Here is a 27056-nt window from a genome sequence, read left to right as displayed (position 1 = left end):
TCGCAGCGTGCTGACGGCGGTCGTTGTGTTGTTGCAGAAGGCGTCGCTCCCCGCGGCAACCACTCGCGGCAGAACAGCCGCGACAAGACGCAGAACAGCCACTCGCGGCAGGGCAGCAAGGACGGCTCGTACAGCCACAGCCGGCAGGGCAGCCGGGAGCTGCTGGTGGCGCCGCAGCAGCCGCAGCCGCAGCAGGGCGACAAGCCGGCCAGCAAGACCATCCAGCTGTACGGCACACTGCCCAAGAGCAAGGGCGGCTCGGCTGCGGGCCGCGCGGCCGCCGCGGTGTCCAGCCCCTCGCCCAAGACCAAGCAGCAGCAGCCGCAGCGCGTGTTCGAGGACGAGGAGTACCTCTACGACCGGCCGGGGCGGTCGCCGCGCTCCGCCGTGCAGGGGGGCCGGCAGCGCGACGCCAAGGAGAAGCGCGCGCGCAGCGAGGAGCGCTCCAAGCACACCGCCTCGCTGCTCAGCCCCAAGGAGGTGAAGGAGGCCAAGAAGGAGGAGAAGAAGGACGACAAGAAGGACAAGGAGGACAAGAAGAAGCAGCACAAGATCAGGCGCAAGCTGCTGATGGGCGGGCTGATCCGGCGCAAGAACAGGAGCATGCCGGACCTGCGCGACGGCGAGGACGAGGTGCCGGTCCAGACGCCCAGCAAGCCGGCCAAGCCCGCCAAGCGCAGCCTGGACGAGTCGGCCATCGCCGCGCTCGCCGCCAGCGCCGCGGGCTCCGGGTACCTGTCCGAGGGCCACCTGGAGTTCAGCGGCAGCGCCCCGAACAGCAGCAACCCCAACCTGGAGCGCAGCCGGCTCATGAGAAAGAGCTTCCACGGCAGCGCGGCCGGCGGCCCCGGCAAGGCCCTGACGGCCGCCAAGGTGCCGCCGCCGCCGCCGCTGCGCACCACGTCCCAGCTGACGGGCAACGGCGCAGGCCGGCCGCCCGCACCGCTGCCCCAGGACGCCGCGGGCCCCACGCCCTTCCACCCGGCCTTCAGGCCCTCCGCCAGCACCATGGGCTACGAGCCCGCGCAGTACGCCAACGGCGGCTTCCTGCTGGACGCGGAGCGCGACCGCGAGCGCGACATGGCGCAGAGCCCCGACCAGGGCCGCACCATGCTGGTGACGTGCGCGCAGGTGCACCAGGAGCCCTCCTTCTTCAAGTTCCCCCCGGACGCGCGGCAGGACGCGGCGCCGTGCTCGCCGCAGCCGCCGCCAGAGCCCGCCGCGGACCCCCCGCACGCCCCGCACGCCCCGCAGCCCGAGCAAGAGCTGGCCGACCTGCCGCCCTACCCCAGCCACAGCCCCATGGGCTCCGTGTGCCACTCCAGGCAGCCCAGCGAGGAGTTCCCGCCGCCGCCGTCGCTGCTCGACCTCTCCCAGCTGCAGCAGGACCTGGAGGCCGCCAAGGACGCCAACAAGGACGCCGTGCCCGGCGGCCTGCTCGCCCAGCTGCAGCAGAAGCGGCAGGAGATGATGTCCGAGGCCCGCAGCTCGGCGGAGGTGGAGGCCGAGCGCGCCGCCACCAGGACGGGCAGCTGCGGCAGCGGCGACACGTGGCTCCGGGAGCTGCAGGCCACACTCAAGCTCAAGCGGACGCAGGCCTCGCCCAGCCCCGTCACCACCAGCGCCACCACCACCGCCACCAGGCCCAGGGTCAACTCGACGTCCTCGCTGTCCGGCCTCGACGACATCGTGCCGGACAAGAGCAAGGCCTCCGTGCGCGACCTGGCCTCGCAGTTCGAGCAGATCCGCGTGCAGCCCGCGTCGCCGTCGCCGCAGCTAGCGCAGCCGCAGTCGCCCAGCCCCGCCTCGCAGCAGCAGACGACGCAGCAGGCAGTGCAGCAGACGATGCAGCAGGCAGTGCAGCAGACGATGCAGCAATCCATGCAACAGACGATGCACCAATCCATGCAACAGACGATGCACCAATCCATGCAACAGACAATGCAGCAATCCATGCAACAAACGATGCAGCAGACGATGCAGCAGACGATGCAGCAGCAACCCATGCAACAATCAATACAGCAGTCCATGCAGCAGAAGGAGCAGACGCACGACGCGGACGTGCCTCCCACGACGGAGACGTACACGGGCTACAGCCTGAGGGAGAACCCGGAACGGGACCTGCTCTACGACACGGGGGTCGTGTCCGTGAAGCCGAGGCGAGACACGGACAGGGACGACATCGGCGACACCCCGAGCATCCTGACCAAGTCGCGGTCCAGCACCAGCCTGGCGGACGGCAAGAGGAAGAAGAAGAACGTGACCTTCTGCGACCAGGTGGTGCTGGTGGCGACGGCCGACGACGACGAGACGGACGGCTACATCCCCAACCCCATCCTGGAGCGCGTGCTGCGCTCCGCCTTCAAGCGCGACAAGGACAAGGACTCCGCCTGCTCTGCCCCGCCGCAGAGGGAGATCAGGAGTCTGAAGGACGAGGCCCCCATCGCGGACTCGGTGCAGACCAAGCAGGACATCGAGCGCGCAGAGCAGCTGGAACTCCAGCGCCTGCAGCAGCAGCACCAGCAGATGATGCAGCAGAGACAGCAGCAGCTCCAAAGGCAGCAGGCGGCCGCGCAGCCGCAGCCCAGCCCTTCGCCCTTGCCGCCGAGTGCAAGCCAGTCGCAAGGGAGCCAGCAGACGCCTGCAGCCAGCCAGCAGGGCGCTCCCCCGGGCGCCCCGCACCAGACGCCGTCGCCCAGTGCCCAAGGCCCTCAAGGCCCGCAAGGCTACCAGCAAGCCCAGCCCGGGTTCCCGAGGCCGGGGCCGACCGGGGTGTACCAGCAGCCGCCGTACCATGCGGCCCACGCCGTGCAGCTGGGGCAGAAGATGTACGCCACGCAGCCCAACCCCGCCGGCAGGCCGACCTCACTGCAAGCCGGCCCTGCCCAGCAGTACACCACCCAGAGTCCTACCGGCCCTCAGCCCAGCGGGCCCTTCCACCACGGCCCACCCGGCGGACAGCCCAACGGGCAGCCAAAGGGACATCCCAGCGGCCTGCCCAACGGCCTGCCTAACGGTCACCCCAACGGTCTGCCTAGTGGTCACCCCAACGGCCTACCTAATGGTCACCACAACGGACACCCGAACGGTCCATCCAATGGTCACCCGAACGGACACCCGAATGGACACCCGAACGGTCTACCCAATGGTCACCCGAACGGGCACCCGAATGGTCTACCCAACGGTCACCCGAACGTCCACCCGAACGGTCAGCCCAAGATGAACGCCCCCGCCTACCAGCACCAGCCGCGGCCTGGCCCCTCCCCGGGACCGACGTCCGCCCCCACCGCCAAGCCCGGCCCACCCTACCAAGGGTCGCCGGCCTACCAGCCACCCCCGCAGTACCAGCCGCCGCCGCAGCAACCCCAACAGCAGCAGCAGTACCACAACGGCAGCGCTCCGTACCAACAGAGTCCGTACCAGGCCGTGCCGCAGAGCCCCTACCAGCCTGTGCCCCAGAGCCCCTACCAGCCGGTGCCGCAGAGCCCCTACCAGCCCCTGCCGCAGCAGCAACAGCAGCCAGCGCCCGGACCCTACCAGCACGTCCCACAGGGGCCGTACCAGCCCGTCCCTCAGAGCCAGGGGAACCAGGGGCAGAACCAGGGCGCGTACAATCACCCCCCTGCGCACGCCACCAACTACCAGCCCGTGCCGCAGCAGCAGGGCCCCCAGTCCGGTCCCTACCCACCGCAAGGGTACACCCCCCAGGGGTACGCTCCTCAGGGCCCCCCGCAGGGCTACGGCCCTCCGCAGGGCGGCGCGCCGCAGGGCCAGCAGGGCCCGCAGGGCTACGCCAAGGGCAACAACTACTACCACCCGAGGCCCAGCCCCGGGGACGGCCCTGAGCAGCACCCCGTGTACAACTACCCGCCTGGCCCCAACGGCCCCAATGGGCCCAACGGGCCTGGAGGCCCCAGCGGCCCCAACGGCCCCAGCCAGCCCCAGGCCGGCGTGTACCAACGGGCACCGAACTCCTTCCCCCAGCGGCCCAACGGCGCCGTCCCCAACGGCCACCCGGTCGCGCCGCCCAGTGGACACCCTAGCGGACCAAGCAACGGCCATAGTAATGCTTCTCCGTGCCATCTGTGTAGAAAAAAGGTGGTCGCCCCGCCAGCCATCTACTGCCCCGACTGTGATTTTTACATGTCCCGATTCAAGCCCAAGGACTAGGGAGAGCGGGAAAGTATTGTACTGTATGTAGAAAGTAAGCAGCAGGGACTTCAACTCGAAGCAGCATGTCTTGCCGTACACAATATGGGGGCATGTGGAGAGCTTTGAGTTGGAGTCTCTGCTCGAAAAAATTTATTGGATTACATTCCGTCCTGTTAAGACTCAATGTGATCAAAGTATAAAGTACAAGTTAAAATTAAGTTGCCTTCAACGAGATTATATACTCATGTACTTTTTGAGAGAGTACTTAGATATTTAATAACAAATGAACTTATTGTGATGTCAGAAATTATGTTTTTTAAATGGATGATGATTATTGATGTGTAACTCAAACATGCCAGTATTTATTTTGTTATGTTGACAAATTTTTATATTATACCTATAGTGCTTTGTACGTACTGTATTCTTACTGTAATGTTAAAAAGAATCATGAATTCCTTGAGAGAAGTGTTGTACTCCTGGGATCTGTTCCTGACAGCTGACATCTTATGTATTTTATTTAAATTGTGTAAAAATATTCTGTAAAAATTGTATGTTTTTAAGACAGTTCTTTTTATACATTTTGATCTTTAACATTGATCTCAAGACATCTGGCCAGTAAGTTTTATTATGTGTTTGTATGATTCTTCACAAACTGTTAATATTAGTAATAAGTATTTTTCATGGTTGTGAAAATAAGCTGTGCTTCGTTTTAGAAGTGCTTATAGGACAAGCAAAAGAAATACATTCTATTTAAAATTAATACAAGCCTCTTTTATTTCATCATCAACCACGATTGAACTCTCCTGGTGTGAAATACTTCATTATTCATCAAGATACCAGTTGAACAGTGGATAAAATTTCTATTAAAACAAAGTGCAACAAATTGGTGCTTCGCATCAGCTGAACATAGTCTTCACTCAAAAAAAAGAGTTGCACTTGACAGAGCAAAACTCATCATCAGTGAGACCTTGGAGAATAGTATTCACCATCATGAGACACATGGATGAGTTAAAGGCCTTTTTCTGTGTGAGATACTTTGCTGCAACTGACACAATACACTACAAATTTCAAAGCGTCTAAATACGCAAAAAAATGTAAATTTCAAATTGAAAGAAAGTGAAAAACAGTTTGAACATATTAAGTGGCTGCAATGGTAGAAAGGAAATTTCAAATTTTCAAATCTCCTAAAGACCTGCCAACCTATTTCATTTGATACCATCAGCCACCTTTCTTGGGCGTCAGCTGCTTGATGCACTCTCAAGTGTGTCAAGAAGACGTTTCACCTCCTTTCTGATAAATTTGTTAAGGGACAAATCACAGAACAAAAACTTGGATCACAATGACAAATACCTGAGTGTAGCCAGAACTTTGAAAGGATACATGTCATCAGCAAGCTTGTAGATGGGCTTCATTGTCTTGCTGAGCTCTTCACACTTTGCCATAAGCTGGTACATAGCCTGTAAAAATAACGTAAAAAAAAAATTAAATGAACAGCCTGCTTTATTTACATACACACATGGGAGATTACTACATAATGGCACTTGCCTTAATATTGGAATCAACCGCATCACAAGTTTTACACACTGCGTCTCGGTATATTTCCACGCAGTCAACAGTGAGGGCTGATATCTATAAAATATGTAAGAGGAAAAGTCAAATCAATTTTAATTCAACTAAAAGACTTAGTAGAATGTTTTGAAGCGAAAAACAAAAACAAAAAACTGACACTTCTTAAAATTCCAGCAAGACTTTCAGTTAATGTGTCAACTGATGATGCTATTCTTCTGGCTTCGGTTTCTAAATCATTTAAAATATGAGGATCTATTGGTGACAGTTGTGGTGCTGTCAAAGCTTGACGGTATAAGCAAGGGGTGTCACTTCTCGATGCAGAGAATGGAGGTCCTTCTGCTGTACAAAAAAAAAAGAAAAACGCAAAGCAAACAATTGAATTCAACTCAAGAATAGATAATTATAAAACCAGTAAATCTACAACTTACCAACTTTAGGGCTAGATAATTTAATTTTTGTTTCTAAGTCTTCTGCCACAAAAAGTACCATGTTTCCTTCCCGGGTGATCGTTCCTTCTAAATCTTCGAGGTAGTCTGGTTCCATTCCCCGTAACTCTAAGTGGTCTGGTCTTCTTAAACCATCCTCAATATCAGGGGGAAGCCAATCTATAGAAGGGCTTTGTAGGGAGTCCATAGAAATCTCTGAATAAGACGCAGTCATTTCGTCGTGCTTCTGCAAAATTCATAGGACATATTAGAACTGACAACATTGAAGCTATGGTCGATACAATTTAAAGAACGATAAAAATTATCTTAAACACGTTTTTTTTTAAACACACAGACTAAAGAAACAGGTTTTAGTTAGAAGTGAGCTTAAAAATGCAAAAATATGTGACAGACAGTTGGTTATGAGCCAAACTGTACAGGTTATGTACTCACTTGATCCTCATCTTTATCTTCCTCTTGAAGATTTATATTTCTCGGAGGTACCTCAGACGTTCTATTACTGGTAGGATCACAGAAACTCCCTCCTTGCTCCGTCGACATTGCCTGATTCGGTTATCTGTCAGCTTGTCAAACGGCTTTCTGCTTTGTTTCTGCTTTGCACCATCGGCCACCAGGGAGGAAGCACGGGGGGGGGGGGGGGGAGGCTAGGGAAGGCCAGTTGGAGAGGGCGGAGTCTGTAGACCAATTCCGAGAGTAGTTTTGGTCGCTCTGTCTCTCTCGCACTCATGGGGCGCCCTTATGGGTGCGAGGGAGACAAAACGACGAAGACGACTCTCGAGTTCGCGGCGGGACGATCACACGGGAGACTCCGGGACGATGCGCTAGTTAGGCAAGGGGTGGCTTTCCGTTCCGTTTCCGCCAACTAGTGTAAAGACAACACATACGGATGCGGGGGCGGAAAGTGGAAGGGGGAGGGGAGAGGGAGGGGCGTAAAGCGATACAGCTCGCTAGCTTTAATGGCACTCCGACCCAATATTGTTCCAGCTTCCAATAACTGTGTGGGCTGGTTCAAGGCCGACACAACACAGCGCCGATTACGAACGCGGCCCGGTCCCCTGCTCGCCAGCCGCACTGATTTTCGCTTTCGCTCCCCGCAGCCCCGACACTGTAGTGGAGGGAAGTCCAGCCTGATATTAGCTGGGCTGGGGGATCAGATACCAAACGGCGTCCCACGAAGGAGGAAGGGAGAGAGAGAGAGAGAGAGAGAGAAAGAAAGAGAGGGTAATCGAACGACAAGTAGACCAGATGACTTCCCCGCGTGGCCGCCCCACCCCCTCCCTTCCCCGGATCGCCACCCTATAGCTCCCCCGCCAGCCGCGCCTCCACTGTTCGAACGCGGACCGGCGGCCGGGCCTTTCGTACGGTGGCGCGGCGTGGCGTGGTGCGGCGTGGCTTCAGTTCAGTTGCTCTGCACAGCTGGTCGCGCGCGGGGGTTGGGCCTGCGCTGCCTGTACCGCCTGCGCTGACTTGCCGCTGTGCTGCCGCCTCGCCGTGCACGCCGTGGAGAGCGTCGCCAGGTCGGCGCGGCGTCTCGCGCCTGTTGAACCCAGCCTCCTCCGTGGTGCCCGCGGCCGCGGCCAGCCCTCGGTGAGCACAACACGCACTGCGGCGCCACGCAGCGCGCCGAGGCCGCCATCTGCAGGACGCTGAGGGTCGTTTTCGTCGCTCTGCCTCTCTCGCACCTGTACGGGACGCCTCGTGGGTGCGAGAGAGACAGAGCGACGAAAACGACTCTCGGAATCTTGGAGGCGGCTCATCCGAACGAGTGCCAGTCCCTGGGCGCCTCGCCGCGGCCGGGCGCCCTGGGCTAGGCGTTCACTCAGCTTATCTTGGATTGCCGTTGTATTTGCAGAGTACTGTAGGGCCCTAGGGCGGTGCCGGCAAGCCCTGCCCGGGGCCACGCTGCACGCCGCCACGCTGCGCCGCCGCGACCCCTTCGCGCCTTTTCGGGTCTGGGCCTTATCTAAGGACCCGTGCGGGCGGGACAGTCGGGTTCAATTTTACGACCGCTAAAGTCCACCGCGCTACCGCGCTGCCACACCCTCATTTGGAAAGTAAAAACAAAGTTGATTTTGCGGCTCTCTAGTGCGTTCGCCCCTCTGTGGGTCGCTTCCCTCTCCGGCGGTACGGCACTGTGGGTACACTGGAGGCGCGCCCCGCTAGCCTCGCTCGGACTTCCCCGCGTCTTTACCGGCACGCGAGCAGTGCCGAGCACGCGGCCATGCCATCGATGTTCTAGGAAGGGAACGGGTGATGTGATGACATGGCGTGTGCGGGGCGTGCGTCGTGGTCCCACTCTCTCCTTCGTCGTCTGCCTCGCCAGGCTGCGCCGCGCCGCGCCGCCACACTCGTTGCTCTTGGGCCAACCCCCCACGCCCCGGGCGCCGCTGCCTCTTTATTTCATTTCAACATTTTCTAATTTCAATTTTATCCCCCGCGAGGTCGGCCGCGGCACTTTCTGCGCCAGCAGCAGCAGCCTGGTTCCGAGAGTCGTTCTCGTCGCTCTGTCTCTGTCGCACTCACGGGGCGCCCCGTGTGGGTGCGAGAGAGACAGAGCGACGAAAGCGACTCTCGGAATGAGGCTGCAGGCGGCGGGCCCAAGGCGCCAAGGCGGGCCGACGCGGTGACTTCTGGCGCGGCTCCGCGGCTCTCAGCCTTTCCCTTCACGTGACCCCCGCCTTCCGGACCACTCCACTCCACCCCATCAATATCCGGCCGAGTTTTCTCCCCCCCCCTCCCCCTTTCACTTCCCCTTCCCCCTCCACCTGTTACTCCAAGACGGCCAACACCTTGCCCTGGTTTTTTTTTTTCAACCACGGAGACAAGTGCCCATTAAGTGTCGCTGTCCCGGAACGGGGTGCCCGCCGCATAGCAATGGGGCTCCGCGACCGCGGCCACCCCGCCCCGCCCCGCCCCGCCCCGCCCCGCCCCGCCCCGCCCCGCCCCGCCCCGGCGCGCGGCCACTCGGCTGCAACAGGCACCCAAGGTCGCGCCGCCACCCCTTCTTCTCGTCGTCCGTGCCGCTGTAACACTGTAACACTATCGCGGCACCGCGGCCAGCACGCCGAGAAGGCCGAGAAGGCCGCCTTCCTGGCCGGGCCTCTGTCGCAAAGTTCATGGCAGGCACCGCGGTCCGGTGGACGTGGCCGTGGCCCCTTCCACCCCCTCTGACGTCCACCCCGGTCTAGTGTAATGCGGACTGCAGGCTGATGCCGAGGGCCGCTTTCGTCGCTCCGTCTCTCTCGCGCCCGTTAGGGACGCCGTATTGGTGCGAGAGAGACGGAGCGACGAAAGCGACTCCCGGAGTCGGTCTGCTGGTCATCGGATAGCGCTGGCGCGTCCCCCCTGAGGGCTGCCCGTCGCCCCGTCGCCGCGTCGCCGCGTCCGCCGGGTGTGCATGATCATGGCGCCAGCAGACTGATTCCGAACAGTCGCTCCGTCGCTCCGTCTCTCTCGCACTCGCGGGGCGTCCCGTGGAAGTGCGAGTGAGACAGAGCGAGTGACCGTTCGGAATGCCCAGCCTGCCGGTCGGCGGGACACGGGCGGGACGCCACGGCGGCGGGCTGCAGGAGGGAGGCAGAGCAGGCAGAGCCGCCCATTCGACCCGGACGGGCGGACTGTCGAGCCGACTCTGATTTTGCGTTTGTCACTGTCTTTGCATCGCGCTTCGAACTGTCGCCCGTCCAGCTGTCCTTCCGCCCGTCCGCCCGTCTGCAGACTGATTCCGACAGTCGCCGCGCTGTCTCTCTCGCACTCATGGGGCGTCCCGTTCGGGTGCGAGAGAGACAGAGCGACGAGCCTGTCCGCCTGTCCTTCACGGCCGCGTCGTCGTTAACCCGCCCTTCACACTCCCCCCCCCTCCCTGTCCCGCGGCCCGTACACATGTCACGGGATCTAGTGTGTGCCGAAGGCCGAAGGGAGCAGCAGGGGAGGGCCCACAGTGTGCCCACGGGGCCGCGGCCGCCCCGCCCCGCCCCGCCCGGGCCTCCCCAGCCACCGCGCGTGGAGCCAACAGATATTTGATTTGGGGGCATTGCTGGCAAGCGAGATTAAAGGGTTGAGCGCGCAGCGGGAGGAATGATATGGGTCTGGCAAAGGCGGCAAAGGGGCGGCGGAGGGGGAGGGGAGGGGGAGGGGGAGGGGGAGGCCTTGTCGTCGTCGCCGTGGTGTTGGCGGCCGGGGCGCGCGTCCGGTGCGGCCAGGACGCCGCTGTTGTCTGAATACACACGGCGGCGGGCCGGCCGAGAGTCAATGGCACAGTGTCTGACGGCGACGGCGGAGGCGGCAAGAGGGCGCGCCACTTTTTCGGAGAGAGAGAGAGAGGGGGGGGGATGAAACTCCTTCGTTCACTAAAACGAGGCATTTCCCTCTCCCCGATCCCACCACGCACGGAGGCGCGGGGGCGAGGGGGTTGGGCCGGGGGATGCATGTTGAAAATGCGCTCGGAGTGGATGAAGCTCCGCGAGTCCGCGAGGCTCACAGTGGCCTTCCAGGGGCGGGGCGGGGGCGGGGGAGGGGCGGACAAGGTTTCCACATTTGCACGACTTTCACGCCACGGCTGGTGCCCCGAATTAGCTCGGCTCATTGGAATACTTTCGATGCCTCGCCCGCGGCAAAAGTTTTAAACAATTTAACAGTTTTCGTTTGATGTTTTTTTTTTTTTTTTTCTTTTTTTTCTGTGTCCCGCTGTGTAGACTGCGCGCGCTCGCTGGAAAATCCGATATTTTCCCTCCATCTCTCCGGCCAGGAGGCAGGCATGCCGGGCCAGGGCTGGTCGCCCCGCCCCGCCCCGCCGATCAGATGGTACAAAGGGCAAAAGGCTCCCCTGCCAGCCAAGCCAAGTCACTGTCGACGCCGCCAAACCCGACCAACCCCTCGCCTCCTTGCCCTTGTTTTACTGCGCTTTAGTTTTGAGCCGTATTTTTTTTCCCGCGCCACTGTCACGATCAATATCAACTTAGAGGAGTCAGTCGGCCCCTTCGGCGGACCAGCGGGCAGCGCGCCGCGAGGCGATACGCGCCGCCAAATGGAGTGTGCACCGTCAGCCCCTCTCCACTGTAAGTAACCCTTTCCTCCCCGCGCCATCGCAGCCACCATGTACGGGCTGCTCCTGGAGAACATGTCGGACTACATCATCACCAAGTACGGCGCCGAGCGCTGGGAGGAGATCCGGCGTCTGGCGTGCGTGGAGCAGCCCTCCTTCTCGGTGCACCAGGTCTACCCGGAGAACCTCATCCCCAGGCTGTCCAACCGAGCCATCGAGGTCGGTCACCGCATCCTAAGTCTTTTGTAAAAAGTAGCAAAATCTGGAGAGAAAAAAAAAGACCACTCATGGGGATTTGAACCCGCGTCCAGGTCCTGGGCGTGACGGAGCGGGAGTTCTTCGAGGGCATGGGCGTGCACTTCGTGGGCTTCGTCAGCCAGTACGGCTACGACCGCGTGCTGTCCGTGCTGGGCCGCCACATGCGCGACTTCCTCAACGGCCTGGACAACCTCCACGAGTACCTCAAGTTCTCGTACCCGCGCATGCGCGCGCCCAGCTTCATTTGCGAGAATGAGACGCGGCAGGGCCTCACGCTGCACTACCGCTCCAAGCGGCGCGGCTTCGTGTACTACACCATGGGCCAGATCAAGGAGGTACCGATACCTTGTTTCAGCCTTGACATGAAAACGAGAGCCTGACCTTGACCCAGTTCCCCGCGACCTTGACGTGACCTTGAGGTGGCCTTGCAGGTGGCGCGGCACTTCTACCGCAAGGAGATGGGCATCGAGGTGGTGCGCGAGGAGCTGCTGGTGGACACGGTGCACGTCACGTTCCAGCTCACGTTCGACAACCGCGCCTTCGGCCTCGCCTCGCTCACCATGACGCGCGAGGAGAAGCACCTGCCCGTCAGCGCCTCCGTGCTCTTCGAGATCTTCCCGTTCTGCATCGTCTTCAGGCAAGGGAGGGAGGCAGGGAGGGAGGGAGAGCACTTTTTTGCCTCTGTGAATAGGCAAAAGGCGCTTTGCTTTACCCCCTTCCTCAGGGAAATCCTGGATCCGTACCTGAAGTTGACAAGCCTACCGCCTGCGAGCCGGCGGCTAGGCTGCACGCTCCGCACGCGCGCGTTACGGGCCGGCCGGGTCGCCGGGGGCCCGGCTGGAGCGGCTCAGCAGCCTGAGAGTCGTTTCCGTCGCTCTGTCTCTCTCGCAGCCGGGCCCATAGCGGACACCCCATAAGTGCGAGAGAGACAGAGCGACTGACCCCGAAGTCCTTCCTCCCGCAGCTCCGACATGGTGGTGCGCAGCATCGGCAACTCCCTGATGGTGATCCTGCCCGACCTGGTGGGCAACAAGATCACCAATTGGTTCGACCTGGTGCGGCCGCTCGTGGCCTTCCAGTTCCAGAAGGTTTGAGAATATGCGGTGCTTTTCGTTGTCCAATGTTGGGGAGACTGTGCGACTGACGGGCGGTGTCGGTGCAGATCCTCAACAGGACCAACAACATCTTCGAGCTGGTGACGGTGGAGCCGGTGATGACGGGCAGGCCCTTCGACCGGAAGCGCTCCGTGCTGCTCAGCGACGAGTCGTCCATGGACGGCTCCGAGGAGAAGAACCTGCGCCTAAAGGGTGAGTACAGTCGCACAAGTCTCGAACCGAATGTCAAAAAGAAAATTCGAATGGATTATAACTCATTTTTGGTTTGGTTGATGGATCGATTTATGGATTGATTGGATTCGATTCGGTTTCGCACGATTCGCACACCTCTCACGCGTGGCGGCACTGGGGTTGCTCTGACCTAGCCGTGTCTGATTGCAGGCCAGATGATCTACATGGACGACTGGAGGATGATGATGTACTTGGGCACGCCCGTGATGCCGGACCTCAGTTCGCTCGTCAGCACCGGGCTCTACATCAACGACCTGCCGATGCATGACTTCAGCCGGTCAGTTCCCCTCTCGCTTCCACGAAGCTCTCGATTTCTCTAGTTTTCGATGCCTCGTCGATATCTCTGGTTTTTTTTTAAATATATCTCTGTTTTCTCTTCTTTCGATATCTCGCCCCCCACATTCTGACGCCTCCACTCTCCGCGCAGGGACCTGATGCTGGCGGGCACCCAGCAGTCCGTGGAGCTGAAGCTGGCCCTGGACCAGGAGCAGCACAAGAGCAAGAAGCTGGAGGAGTCGATGCGGCGCCTCGACATGGAGATGCGTCGCACGGACGAGCTGCTCTACCAGATGATCCCCAAGGCCGTGGCCGACCGGCTGCGGAACGGCGAGAACCCCATCGACACGTGCCAGGTCTGGGTTCAAATCCCGCGCCCCTTCCAGTTTCCGTGATCGTGTCCCTCTGCGTGTGCTACTGGCGCTTTTCTATGTCCAGTGTGGTCCCGCAGATGTTCAACAGCGTGTCCATCCTGTTCGCGGACGTGGTCACCTTCACCGAGATCTGCTCGCGGCTCAGCCCCATGGAGGTGGTCTCCATGCTCAACGGCATGTACTCCATCTTCGACAACCTGACGGAGCGTAACAAGGTCTACAAGGTGCTGAAACCCGCCGCCATGGCGCGCCAGGGGGCTAGCTGGGCGCGGCTAGGCCACCGGCCTAACCGTACCTGCGCCTCGTGGTTGTATTCGACCCACCCGCCGGCGCACAGTGGGCCGAAAGACCGGCGCCGGCGGTCAAAAGACGCGTTTTGAGCTCCAGAGTCGCCAAACAGGAGTCAAACCGAGCGTGTGACCTCACCAATTGATTCTTCGTTCGGAGAGAAACCCATTGGTGGGGTCACACGTTCGGTTGGAGTCCCATTCAGCGACTCTAGAGCCCAAAACGCGCGCGGCATTTTGACCGCCGCCCACTGTGCGACGGCGAGGGGCTGGACTGACACTGTGCTGCCGCAGGTGGAGACGATCGGCGACGCGTACATGGTGGTGTCCGGGGCGCCGGAGCGCGAGGACAACCACGCCGAGAAGGTGTGCGACATGGCGCTCGACATGCTGGACGCCATCAAGGGGCTCAAGGACCCTTCCACCGGTCAGCGAACGCCAGCCTGTCACTGGAGACTCATTCCGCGAGCCGGGTCCGCCGCCCTGTCTCCCTCGCACTCACGCAGCGTCGCCTCCGGGCCCTGCGGGTGCGAGAGAGACAGGGCGACGGCTCGCGACGGGGAGACTGACGGCGTCCTTGGTGTCGGCAGGGTCGCACCTGTGCATCCGCGTGGGGGTGCACTCGGGCGCCGTCGTGGCGGGCATCGTGGGGCTCAAGATGCCGCGCTACTGCCTGTTCGGCGACTCGGTCAACACGGCCTCGCGCATGGAGTCCACCAGCGAGGCCATGCGCGTGCACGTGTCGCAGCCCACCCGCGACCTGCTGCCGGCGTGCTACCAGCTGGTGGAGCGCGGCGAGGTGCAGGTCAAGGGCAAAGGTGCGTTGCTCTGTCGCTCTCGCACTTCACCCGGGCCAGAGCCGCTTTGGAATACAGTGCCCCGTTGTTGTCGTGCCGCTTCTCGAGAGCGAATACCTTACCGCGCGCGCCAACCCAACCCGCAGGCTCCATGAAGACGTACTGGTTGGAGGGGCGCGAGCACGACGCGCGCGCCGTGCAGGAGCCGCACACGGACGAGGAGGAGGACGTGCGCGAGGAGCCGCCGCAGCCCGAGGACGCCGTCAAGGAGGCCGAGATGGAGGACGACCGCAGCGTCTACAGCCCTGTCACCTTCCAGGAGATCGCCAAGCGGTCGCTGGCCTCCTCGCCCAAGCGGGCTGCAGGCGAGTGTGTGTGTGCGTGTGTATGCCGCCTTGAAGCGCTACACAAACTCCCTCCTTGAAAAAATGCTGGATCCACTCCTGCGAGTGTAGTGCCGAGTGCCCCGCACAAAGGGCGCGTCCAGTCGGGACAAAGGCACCTTAGGCGTAATCCGTCATTTATTCTTCCAGCCGGCCGCTCCAACTCCACCGGCTCGGTCCAGCAGCTGCCGTCCAGCCCCGCAGGTTAGATAGAGAGAGCCAGCAGACTGACTGCGAGTGTCGTTTTCGCCGCTCTGTCTCTCTCGCCTTCGCGGGGCGTCCTGTGTGGGTGCGAGAGAGACAGAGCGACGAAAATGACTTTCGGAATAAGTCTACAGGCGCCGCGCGGGCTAACGTGCTAAAGCCCACCCCCTGCTCCCTGGCCCTTAGGGCGCTGAATTGATGGCACCGGTTGCAGAGTTCGTCTCGGCGCGCGTGCTGGACCCCCAGAGCCTGGACTTCGGGCCGCCGCTGCCGCCGCTGCTGCCGTGCTCGCCGAGCGGCCGCCTGGTGGGCGTGGCCGTGGGGTCCTCGTCGCAGTGCGGGCTGCTGGCGGCGGCCTCGGCCAGGGCGTCGTCCGCGGGGCCGGGCCTGGAGGGGCAGCCAGCGCAGCGGCGGCCGTCCTGGAACCCGCCGCTGCAGGTGACGTCGCCGCCGACGACGCCGTCCTCCAAGGGGTCGCCGTCGCAGCAGTCCCGGGGCTCGCTCGGCAACCTGGGCAGCCTGGGCAGCATGGGCAACATGGGCGCCATCGGGGTGCTGATGGGCGGTGCGCTGGGGGCCACCGCCGTGCCGTCCCGCACCCACGGCGTCAACCGCAAGGGCTCCCTCAGCGTGCACTACTCGCCGCACCCGGTGGACGACGAGGGCTCCACGTTCGAGGCAGGTGTCGCCATCGGGGTTCAAGGCTCAAACACCCGCAGTTTCCCTTTTAATCACGATTTTTTGGCGCTCTTTTTAGTGGGGGCATCCGGCGGAGGGCGACCCTTACGGCATGAAAGTGCGGCCGGGCAGTCGGCGCGCGTCCATCGCCTCCACCGCGCCGCCCCGCCCCGCCTCGCCGTGGCCCGCCACGCCCTGCCCCGCCCCGACCGCCCCACCCGCCCCGCCCTCGCCGCCCGCCCCGCCCCCGCGGCCCCTCGAGGTGCGCACCCTGGTCCACTGCGCCACGCAGGCCTCGCCGGACATCGCCTGTCACTCCACGTCGCCGATCCTCGCTGCGAGGGCGGTGAGCGCAGCGGAGCGGCGCCAGGGTTTCCAATCCACCCCACAATCAAAATATTTTTATTACTCTACGGTGTTGTTTTGATTGCGATTTGTTTGTTGCCAGCAGGAGGTGCTGGCGGTCCAGACGACGCAGCCCCACTGGTTCTGCCTGCAGATGGCCATGGCCGAGTCCTCCGAGGCGGGCTCGGGCCTCTCCGTCGTGCTGCCGCCCGGCTCCGAATCCCTGTCCGCCCTGTCCCCGGGCCTGTCCCCGGGCCCCACCAGCCCGCTGCGCACCATCAGGTACCGTGGCCCAAATCAATCTCCGCGAATTTAGCAGTTTAAACCGATGGCCCCGGGGGTGCCGTTTCCCATGAGGAGTTTAAGAGACCCGACCCGACCCGACTCGACCCGACCCTCTCGGAGGGGGCAGTCTCTGGGAGGCCGGAACCGGGATTGGGGGATTGGGGTGGCCAGGTTCGAGCCAGCCTGGCGCTACACTGTTGCAGCGGTCTAAATTAATTAATTAGCGGGGGCGGCTGTATCACCTTTGCGAGTGCGAGAGAGAGGCACTGTTTACGGCCCCCGGCGGCCCTTAAGTGACCCGCGTCACCTGCGTGCTGCTGCGTGCGCCTTCTCGACCCTCTCACTCTGTCTCTCTCGCACTCATGGGGTGTTCCGTAAAGGTGCGAGAGAGACAGAGCAACGAAAGCGACTTTTGGATTCGTGGCCCTTCCCATCGGGCTGGTCAAAGGCCCTGGCGGCAGACGTCAGCCTGCGTCAGCCTCACCGCGCCGTCTTCCTGTCCGCAGCCCCTGCCCGTCGACGGCTTCCTCCGACGCGGGCGACGCCCCCGAGGCCCCCGGTCGGCGCGCCGCGTCCTCGCCGCCGGCTGCGTCGGCGCCCCGCGCAGGGGTGGGGGGCGCGGCGTCGTCGTCGGGCACCGCGGCCGACTCGCGCCACGGCGCCCTGACGGCGGTGGCCTCGCGCGGCCAGGCCGCGGCCACGGGGACCTCGAGGGAGGCGGTGGTGCAGGCCTCCGTGAGGACCTCCATGAGGGCCTCCATGAGGACCTCCGCGTCCGAGGGCAGCCTGCTCAGCTCGCCCGGCCGCCGACCTCACGCCCACCACGGCCACGCCCCCCACGGCGCGCACGGCGTGCACGGCCACCACCAGCGCTCGGCGCGGCAGGCGCGCCAGTCCAGACAGCGCCTGCCGCGCAGCCACTCGCACCACCAGCACTTCCACCATCACCACCACCATCACCACGCGTGCTGCGGGCCGCCGGGGTCGGCGCAGAGCGCGCAGAGCGCGCAGGGCGCCCAGAGCAGCCTGGGGACGGCCAACAACAACAACCTCCCCAACGCCGCGCCGCCCCGCTCCCCCATCAGGCACGCGGGGCCGCGGCGGTCCAAGAGCACCGGCTGCGCCGTCACCTAGGCCGTCACCTAGGCCGTCACCTAGGCCCTCATCCAGGCCAAGTCGCGAACCAGTGGAAGTCGACGTCGACGCTTGTTTTTCCTGTGTACTTTATTGTTGTTGTTGTGTTGTTGAGCGATTATTTTGTTTAGGGACGTGTAGGTGTAATTTATACAGACTCCAAAAACTCCCTCATTATTCAATTATGTCTCGTAACTTGTAAGATTTTTGTAAATTGTTGTGTGTGTTCCGTCGACCACCTTGATCCATGTGTTTTGTGTTTCCAGCAATACACCATGTGATGGGCAAGCCGAGCCCTGTACGCGTACAAATCATGAACTTAAGTTTGCACGCTTCGACTTTAGAGGAGTCGCGCTAGCAATAGAAATTTAGTGACAACACTTGATGCATCGTTGTACAGTGGTCCATCAAACATGCTTTATAGGCAAACGCAAATCACACCTTAAGACAGCATCTCAGAAATATAGAATTAGAACTTCGCAAGTGACACACTTTATTTCTTCCCTGTTCCTAAACCCGAAACGCGTGAGATTTGAAAAGCGCGGCAGGCAGCGCGCTTACGTCAAGTATGAAAAATTCATCACGGTCCAGTGCGCATGCGCAACTCATGCGGACACTCAAAACAACATGGCGGCTACCATGGCGACGACGAGCGCACGCGATTCTGCAAAAGCAAAACCCGCCTTGAACTACGACAGCTTCACCAAGAAATGCGAAACCTACGTGAGGTAAGTCCGGCCCTCCCCGCTGTCGCCGTGTCCGCAGCAGGGGCCCCGTGTCTCGCGCGCCAACGCCCCCGAAGGCCTTGTTTACCCACCGAGGCAGACGCGGACATAACCCCTCGCCCCAAAACATCACATTTAACCTGCACCCGCAGGTGGCCCAGGTGGCCCTCGCCGTGCTGCGCGGCTGTCGCGGCGTGCACAGCGGACGGCCTGGTGCCGCGGACCGGCAGCACCTCGTGCAGGCCGTGCCCGTGGCTCGCTGCGGCGCCCCCGCGCTCCGAGGAGGCCAAGAAGGCCCCAAAGCTCCGCAAGCCCAGCCCCACATTGTGGTGGTGGGGGCAGGGATGGCCGGCCTGGCCGCAGCCTCCAGGCTTTGCTCTGCTGGGCTGAGGAATGTGACGGTCGTGGAGGCCAGGCCTCGCCTTGGGGGGCGCATCTTCTCCGTACCCATGGGTACTGCAGGGGCCCCCAGGGTCGACATCGCAGACCTCGGAGCAAAGTGGATACTCGGTGAAGGCTTGACAAACCCTGTGCACCGCTTGCTGAAGGACAAGCCGGATGTGATTTTTGAATCGATGGGTTTGGTGTACTCTGAAGACGGCAGGGTGATGGACAGAGACTTAGTCAGATTGGTCTGTGGAGTTGCGCAAGAAATGATGTATGAGGTGGACAAGCTGGTTAAAGGGAACCTGTTGAGTGACCTCAAGAGCTTTGTTAACGTACGCATAAAGGAAGACTTGAAAATGTTTCCTGAAGAGAGCCAACATGATGCAGAGCTAATATATTGCACCTTTGTTGAGTTGCTCACATCAGAAACTGGCTTGGACTGGAGTAAAATGGATGGCAATTCATTCTGTCAGTATAGTCACTGGCGGAGTGACCGCACCTCTGTGTCAACAGGCTTTTGTTCTGTTTTACTGCCCCTCATAGACAGTATTCCTAAGGAAAAAATTCTACTTTCCAAACAAGTGACCAAAATTCACATCCCAAATGAAAGTAAGAAAGGGAGTCGAGTCAAGCTTGAATTTTGTGATGGTGATGAACTGCATTCAGATTTTGTTGTTTCAACATTGCCTATTGCTGTGCTAAAACAAGAAGGAGCAAGCATTTTTAATGGTCATCTTTCTGAGCACAAGTTAAATGCTTTGGGGAAGGTCCAGGTTGGGCTTGTTAACAAAATATATCTTCAATATGACGAACCATGGTGGAATTATAGAAGAGGGGATTTAACTGTTGCAAGATCTCCCCGTTCTCTTGTACATAGAGATGACTGGAGCAACGGTATTTTCTGCTTCAACACGGACATTTGCAGCCAGACATTGATGTCCTGCCAAGTTGGAAGCCGAGAAGCTTTTCTCATGGAGCAATGCTCAATAAGTGAAGTGATTGAGAGTGTTACCAACAATATTCGTGCCTGTCTGGGGGATGTCTCTGTTCCATATCCCAACAATATTCTCATATCTAAATGGGGAGCTGACAAGTTCAGTTTGGGGTCACATGTGCATTTGCCAAACCACGAGGGCCAGGAAGTAGTTACTGCCTTATCAGAACCCATTGATGGGCCAGATAACATGCCAGCCATTTTGTTTGCTGGAGATGGCATGTGTGCAAGACATTTTGGGACTGTCCAAGCAGCCTATGTCAGTGGTATGGTTGAAGCTGAACGTATAATTGATGTGATTAGGGAATCTGCTGTTTTGAAGGTTCAAGCTAAATGACCCTTAGTTGTGTTTCCATTCTCAAACCAATTATTATTATCATAGCAATTTAAGTTTTAGTAATTGTTTTTCTGCTACAATGTATTAATATCAGCAATATTAAAGCTATCCATCTATAAATTACTTTTAATTCAAGTAAGCTTTGAGACAGGCAGTCTTGCCTGCTGGTGGTGTGTGAAATTCCAGGTACCTGAATTGGGTGTTAGTCTTTGGTGAAGACTAATAAAGAAACATATTGAAGTCAAGTCGCTGATTGATTTGTTTCTTTGCCATATGTTTCAGTGCCAATGAGAAGACAGCAAGAGATATCAAATGTTTCCTGAAGGCTCTCTATGGTTCAGTCAAGGAAGCAGAAACAGCTGATGGACTTTCAAGTGGAGAGACACTTCCTGAGCTGATTATAGACAATTTTGATGAGGAACAAATTTGGCAGGTAATATTTAAAGTGCCTTCAGATAGACAAAATTATACATATTGTACATGTATTTTCATTTTCTAATCTATTTTATTTCTTTGTTACAGGAATTAGAGCTTCAAAATGAAGCTCGAGTGGATTTATTTGTTGGAAGTGTGGCCAGACTAGTTGCCCAGAAAGATAGATTTTCTATTGATACTGGCCCTGCTGAGAAAAAGTTGCAGAATGGTGACACCCTTTCTGAAGGCGAGGAAGAAGGAAGCAATGAGGATGATAATGAGGCGGAAGAAGATGAAGACGATATTGAGCTTGATGATGACGAAGATTTGAGGAAGCTAAATAATATTGACTTGAATTTTGACGATGATAGTGACTTTTCAATGCCAGATGGTGGTGAAGATGATGGTGAAGATGATGACCAATTTGCAGAGGAGGATGGTGAAAGTGAAGATTATGATTTAAAGCCCAAGAAAAAGTCAAGTAAAATTCCAGAGGAGGATGAGGAAAGTGAGATCAATGAAAGTGAAGATGATGAAGAACCCAAGAAAAAGTCTAAGTCCAAATGTAAGTGTGTGTGTGTGCGTTTTTTTTTTTTTAATGCCTATTATGAAAGTAAAGACTTAACTATTGTATGTAATTCTAACTTCTTCACTTCTTTGTTAGCGGCTCCTGAAAAGAAAAAACCTGTCACGCCTTCTATTGTTGACGATAAATTTTTCAAGCTATCAGAAATGGAAGCATTTCTTGAAAAAGAGGAAGCAGAAGATGACGGCCATTCAGATGGAGATTCGTCTGAGGAATCTGTTGATCTGTTTGAAGATTATCCATCTGATGAAGATGATGACAGTGATGAAAATGAGGAGGGGGACGATGTTGATGGAGAATCTGTAAGCTAAACTTATGGTTTTATTTGTGTTTCTTTCCTTTTGTTTTTTAATTTTGTTTTTCTTTGTTTATAAAAACCCTGATCTATTCTCATTAAATGTTGTTTAGGGCAAAAGACGGATGCACTACTCAGATTTCTTTGATGCTCCCGAGGGAGAAACACCACAAGAAGGTAGCAAACCAAAGACTAAGGACGCAAAAGCCGGAAAAGAGAAAAAAGTGTATGTCAGATGCTTTTGACCAGTTGGATTCTTTGGAAAACGATGCCTCTGACTACTTAACTATATTAATCCTTCATTAATAATGTATTTACAGGAAATTTAGCTTTGGAAGTGATGATGAAGGAAGTGACAGTGATGCTTCAGAAACTTCTGACTTAAATGTGCCAAGCAAAAATGAAGTTAAATCTTCCTATGAAATAAGACAAGAAAAACTCCAAGCAAAAATTAAGGCATTGGAAGATGAAGCAGTTTCAGCCAAACCGTGGCAACATAAGGGAGAAATCTCTGGTGCAATGCGTCCAGAAAATGCCTTGCTTGAGGAGGCTTTAGAATTTGACCTTACTCACCGGCCAGGTATGAACACAATGTTTTAAAGTTATTGTTTGTCTGTATTTTTGATGTTAAAGCATGTCCTTTTCTTTTAATTTGTAGCCCCTGTGGTGACTGAAGAAACTACACAAAGACTAGAGGATATTATTAAACAGAGGATCAAAGATAAGGCATGGGATGATGTTGAGAGGAAACAAAAACCTGTGGAAGCTCCCTCTGAGTTTAAAAAGAAATTAGTATTAGATCAAGAGAAGAGCAAACTCAGTCTTGCTCAAGTTTATGAGCAAGAATATTTAAAGAAAGTTGCTGCGACTGAACCAGAGAGTGACAAACCTGATGAAATTCCCAAGGAGCATGTGGAGATCACAACATTAGTTAATTCTCTCTTCCGAAAGCTGGATGCTTTATCAAATTTCCATTACACTCCAAAACAGGTTTGTAAAATTAAGAATTAGTATAGAATTTTAGAGTTGATTTCATGTAAGTGTAAAAGTGTTGGTTCTAAACAACTTCTTATTTTCTAGATCGCACCCGAGGTTAAAATAGTCACCAACATTCCAGCCATCAACATGGAAGAAGTTGCACCAGTGGCAACTAGTGATGCCACTTTGTTGGCACCTGAAGAAGTTAAAGGTGCAGTACAGTTTGTTTCACCTTGTTTCAACTATCAGAGAAATTTCTAGTATTATTAACTTTTATTCGTGATTCTCTACTTTTAGCCAAGCCGAAGGGAGATGTCAAGAGTCAAGAAGAAAAAACTGATACAGACAGGAAACGAGAGAGGAGACAAAAGAAAAAGCACCAGAAACTCAAATCGAGAGACCGTGAGAAGCGGGAGGCTGCTGTGGCTAAATTAAAGCCTGGTCTAGGAAATAAATATAGCAAAGAAAAGGCTGTTAAATTATTAGAGAAAGTTTCTAAAGATAGTAATGTTAGCTTGGTAAGTCTCCCTACTAGTATGGTATTGTTTGTTGTCTTGTAAATGTTGTAAAATAATTAATCAATTTCTACCTTATTCACAGATTGACAGCCGTGCTGGCGCGGCGTCCCTGAAGTCATCGTCAGCTTTCTTCAACCAGCTTCAAGATGAAGTCACTTCACAAATTAAGGGAAAGTCGGATTCGAAAAAGCGCAAAAATACTGCCAATACTATGTCAGCCAAGCGGGTAAAACTGTAAATTATAATTGTTATTGTTATTTAGATTAATTTATATTTTTAACGAATACAAGAGTAGACTGTTTTTCAAACGTCCATCCCTGACTGGCCACTAAACCGAGAAAGCATTGTTTATGTTTTTTACTTCTGCAAACCTGAGGGAGAGAATACATGGAAATTGTAAAAAGTTAATCTTTTTGAGAAAGCAATAAAAGAAGGAGAGAAAAATTGAATCGCTGTTTGGAATTTCGATTTACCCCTCCTTATATCACAACGTCCAACACATTTAGTCAAGAGCTCCCTAGAGTCCGACCGCGTCGCGTCGCGTTCCCGATCCGAAACTTGGAGCGGGAAACGACTCGGCCGCCAACTTTGAGAATGCGAGAGTCGTGTATTAGTGAGTGAGCGAGGTGGCCTCGCGACCCCAACCATCAAGGGGGCGTGTCGCGCCTGCAGACTGATTCGGAGAGTCGTCGTCGCTCTGTCTCTCTCGCACTCACGGAGTGTCTCAGGGGTGCGCCCGGCCGGCCGGCCTCGGCGTGCACAATGCATGCGGAACGCCGAGTTTGGTTCTCATCGACACGACACGCCCCCACACCCGCAATCAGTGGAGCGTCGATGAGCTGAAGGGAAGGCCAGCGAAGGGGTTGGCGTGCCGGTGGGGCCGTGGCAGGAGAAACAGGTCTGGCCCGCAAGAGAAAACTGGACTAGAGAAGCCAGGGCCGGTTTTTACCGTGTAGGGGAGGAAATGACGGTGACATTGGTAACCTCAATCCGTCTAGGGCAATTTGCCGACTTCTGACTTTCCGGCCCGAACTTTTGCGGCCACGATGCATGCGGTGCATGAGTCATGAGCGATGCGATAGAGCGAGTGATCCTTCGACCTTCTCCGTCCCGACAGTTGACGCCAACCAGCGCGCCAACAGCAACAACCCGGCCGAGGTATGCTGCTAACGATTATGACGTCACATTCGCTGGATAGCCGTGTACAAACACTGGAATTTCAGTTCGCCTGCGACCCCGACACAGCAGCGCGCGGTGCGGTATTCGAACCTGGGGCCAGGCCAGGGCTCCGCGATGGTGTCGCTGACGGACGTGGTGGGCGGCAGTCGGGGCGGCGACACCCCGGCCGCGCAGCTCGGCATGTGGGAGGATATCGTCGGCGGCCAGGGCAGCCTCAAGCACTTCCTGCTGGTCGTCATGTATTCCAACGTCAGTCTGCTTTGCCGGCTTTGCCTCGCCCGCCGCCAGGGGCGGATCCAGGAAGGAATGGGGGTGGTTACCTCCTCTTTGGGCACTCGGTAGGCCGCCTGGAAGGTAGGCGAACAACACTGCAAGTCGCGGCAACAAGCACTTCATTAACCCTCCCTCCACAAATCCTGGATCCGCGCCTGTCCGCGTGCGTTCATTACTCCCGAGGTGCCACTGTAAAGTGTCTCCGCCGCGCCGTCATGGCGTCACTGCCGTCCAGGTGTACTGGGCATTCCCGCCGCTGTTCGCGTGCACGGCCGTGCGCACCGCCGTGTCCCCCGACGTGCCCAGCATCCTGAAGGGCGTGTGCGGCCTGTTCATCATGTACTCCTCGGGGTCCACGGCCTTCCTGCTCGGGACGCGCCGCCTGCGCGTCCTCGCCCTGTTCGCCGAGGCGCGCCGCCTCTGCCGCTCCGTCGAGATGTTCTCCAGCACCGAGGTGCGCTGGTGGCACCCTGGTGGGCCAGAAGACCGGTGGAGGCGGTCGAAACCCCGGACGCGTCTCGAGCTCCAGAGTCGCTACATGGGACTCGAACAGGACGTGTGACCCTACCAATGGACTGCTCTCCGAGCGAGGAATCCATTGGTGGGGTCACACGCTCAGTTGGAGTCCTGTTCAGCGACTCTGGAGCTCAAAACGCGTCTGGAGTCTGGCCGCTTGCTCCGACACTGTGCAGCGCGAGGTGCCTTGCAGTGCATGCGTGTGCCGCTCTCGCAGGCCCTGGAGGCCGTGGCCGCCGCCATCCGGCGCGTGCGCATCCTCGGCTTCATCTACATCAAGTGCGGCTGCTTCATGGCCACCGTGGAGCAGTTCGCCGACTCGCCCGCCGTGCCGCGCTGCATCGAGCCCGACCAGAGATGGGCCAGGTCAGGCCGCCGGTGTCTCCAGCCAAAAGGCCCGCGCCTTTTTCGGGAAAAAATGCAAGTTTGCCCGTTGCCAGGCTGACCATCGCGTTCCTGGAGTCCGCCAAGTGGACCTACTTGGCGACCTGCTTCTTCTCCTTCTGGCTCATGGTGCTGACGCTGCTGCTGGCCGTCGAGGGCCAGTACGCCCTGCTCTGCGAGCGGCTGAAGAGCGCGCGCGGCCACAGGGACCTGGCGTCCTGCGCGAGGCACTTCAGCCGAATCCTGGTCCTGGAGAACGCCATGAGGGCCTTTTACTTCGACGTGAGTACGCACACCAACAGCGCACACCAAAGGGAGCTCTGGGGAAAGATCCGCTGTCCAAGTGCAGGCCCTGCTTCACGTGCTGGCGGGAGCGCTGCTCGTGCCGCTCGTCAACACCTACGAGTTCTTGTCCACCAAGACGCTGGCCGCCTTCACCATGCTCACCATGTCCACCCTGCCGCTCGTTTACGGCACATGTCGCTGCTGGGGGACCGCCTGGTAGAGGGGGCGGGCGAGGTGAGTCCTTGTCTGTCTGAAAGGTGCCTCCAGAGGGCTGGTCCCTCCAGTGCGGTGGGTTGTTCCTGTGCCTGGCGGCCGTGTGCAGGTGGGGCTGTCGGCGTACTCGGGGGACTGGTTGTCGGAGGCGCCCCGCACCCGGACCCTCCGCCTCATGTTCATGCAGACCACGATGCGCGCCGCCCCGTTCGCCATGAGCGGCCTGGGCGAGTTCCGGCGCTCCTCGGCGTACCGTGTGCTCAAGACCTGGTACCAGTACCTCAACCTCCTCATCGGCTGCATGTCGTAGCGGGGCGTATGAAATAAACGATCGAGCAATACAAAAACGCGAGCGTCTTTACTGCCTTTAAGGATGCTCGGTGGTGGTGGCGTCCATGTTGAGCAGGATGCCCATGGTGTTCTTGGCGAAGTCGGCGGACAAGAACATCCTGCTCTTGGCGAGGAGGCTCAGCTTGCAGCGCGGCGTCGTCCTCATCACCAGGTTGTACAGCGAGACGATGGGCTTGGCCACCGGGACGGTCGAGTCGGTGCGCAGCGCGCGGCCTGCCTGCCGAGTCAACGTTGCCGTTGAAGGCAGGGGCGTGACTTAAGTCGCACAATCAGTCAAACGAATGGCATTGCACGGCATTGCACGGCAGCGCACCTCGAGCAAGCACTTGATGTCGTCGTCGCTGACCATCATGTTGATGCCCTGCTTGGTGACGTAGCTCCTCACGTAGGTGGCGAGCCTCGAGAAGCGGTTGGCCTCGGCGGGGTCGTCCTCCGCCGCCAGCACCGCGGCCGCCGCCACGCCTGCGCCACACGCCAGTGCGCCAACATGACTAGGTCCGCGACGTGCAGGAGCTGGCGCTGGGCGTCGCACAGTGGGCCGGAAGACCGGTGGAGGCAGTCCAAATCCAAATTCCGGGCGCTTTTTGAGCTTCAAAGTCCCTAAATGGGACTCGAACCGAACGTGTGACCCCCACCAATGGATTGCTCTCCGGACGAGGAATCCATTGGTGGGGTCACACGTTTGGTTCGAGTCCTGTTTAGCGACTCTGGAGCCCAAAACGCGTCTCGAGTTTTGGCCGCCGGCACCGGTCTTCTGGCCCACTGTGCGTCGGTGGTCGGGACAGACCCAAGAGCAGCAGCAGCACGCGCGGCGTGGAGCACGGCGTCGAGCACCGCACCCGGGAAGCCATGGCCGACGTCGGACGACGGGGACGGGGCCCTCGACCGGGCCGCGGACTTGACGCCGGGGCACTGCCGGCCACGCTCTTATCGACGTACTCTGTCGGCAACGTCCGCGTCGACGGTCCACCGGGACACCGGGAGGGGAGGGCGGGAAAGGGAAGTGAGTGTCTTTGACTTTCGGGAAGATCGGCCGCAGGTCA

General features: G+C 58.0%; 5 protein-coding genes and 1 pseudogene across 8 annotated transcripts in view; 4 read left to right on the top strand and 2 right to left on the bottom strand.

Moving 5' to 3' along the window:
- LOC117647003 overlaps positions 1-4912 on the top strand; it is an 82451-nt gene extending 77539 nt beyond the window's left edge. For 2 of the 3 annotated variants that reach the window (XM_034388478.1, XM_034388477.1), the window contains one exon: positions 41-4912. In XM_034388478.1, the coding sequence (XP_034244369.1) occupies positions 41-4170 (4130 nt within the window). In that variant the 3' untranslated portion in view covers positions 4171-4912. The remainder of the gene's footprint in view (positions 1-40) is intronic. The other variant, XM_034388479.1, reaches the window with a different exon arrangement.
- On the bottom strand, positions 4902-6790 carry LOC117647004 (BLOC-1-related complex subunit 6). Of its 2 annotated transcripts, none has more exons than XM_034388480.1 (6): positions 6600-6790; positions 6150-6393; positions 5879-6060; positions 5698-5781; positions 5533-5609; positions 4902-5442 (listed from the first exon to the last, which is right to left on the bottom strand). In XM_034388480.1, exons 1-6 carry the CDS (start codon positions 6705-6707, stop codon positions 5391-5393), a joined length of 747 nt encoding a protein of 248 aa, XP_034244371.1. In that variant the 5' UTR covers positions 6708-6790; the 3' UTR covers positions 4902-5390. The 2 variants fall into 2 exon arrangements, with proteins under 2 accessions (XP_034244371.1, XP_034244372.1); XM_034388481.1 differs by having other exon boundaries at positions 5879-6057.
- An 874-nt stretch (positions 6791-7664) lies between these two features.
- Positions 7665-15930, top strand: LOC117647451 (soluble guanylate cyclase 88E). Its single transcript, XM_034389195.1, has 15 exons — positions 7665-7754; positions 11258-11430; positions 11523-11804; positions 11901-12106; positions 12434-12557; positions 12632-12776; positions 12966-13092; positions 13243-13447; positions 13543-13689; positions 14047-14179; positions 14343-14570; positions 14696-14914; positions 15083-15136; positions 15351-15408; positions 15894-15930. Exons 2-15 carry the CDS (start codon positions 11263-11265, stop codon positions 15928-15930), a joined length of 2133 nt encoding a protein of 710 aa, XP_034245086.1. The 5' UTR covers positions 7665-7754; positions 11258-11262.
- A 2235-nt stretch (positions 15931-18165) lies between these two features.
- LOC117647113 (U3 small nucleolar ribonucleoprotein protein MPP10) lies at positions 18166-23261 on the top strand. The gene is made up of 10 exons (XM_034388638.1): positions 18166-18306; positions 20304-20454; positions 20544-21000; positions 21100-21323; positions 21430-21542; positions 21637-21896; positions 21975-22306; positions 22397-22505; positions 22592-22812; positions 22895-23261. Exons 1-10 carry the CDS (start codon positions 18206-18208, stop codon positions 23048-23050), a joined length of 2124 nt encoding a protein of 707 aa, XP_034244529.1. The 5' UTR covers positions 18166-18205; the 3' UTR covers positions 23051-23261.
- A 1442-nt stretch (positions 23262-24703) lies between these two features.
- LOC117647450 lies at positions 24704-25972 on the top strand (annotated as a pseudogene).
- Positions 25973-26001: 29 nt separating this feature from the next.
- Positions 26002-26912, bottom strand: LOC117647148. The gene is made up of 3 exons (XM_034388715.1): positions 26801-26912; positions 26327-26475; positions 26002-26230 (listed from the first exon to the last, which is right to left on the bottom strand). Exons 1-3 carry the CDS (start codon positions 26862-26864, stop codon positions 26030-26032), a joined length of 414 nt encoding a protein of 137 aa, XP_034244606.1. The 5' UTR covers positions 26865-26912; the 3' UTR covers positions 26002-26029.
- Positions 26913-27056: the final 144 nt, after the last annotated feature.

This window comes from Thrips palmi, unplaced genomic scaffold (genome assembly GCF_012932325.1).
Source record: "Thrips palmi isolate BJ-2018 unplaced genomic scaffold, TpBJ-2018v1 HiC_scaffold_2, whole genome shotgun sequence".
Lineage (NCBI taxonomy): Eukaryota > Metazoa > Arthropoda > Insecta > Thysanoptera > Thripidae > Thrips > Thrips palmi.
Note: the sequence above shows the minus strand (reverse complement) of the source record. Positions and strands in the feature narration are given on the sequence as shown.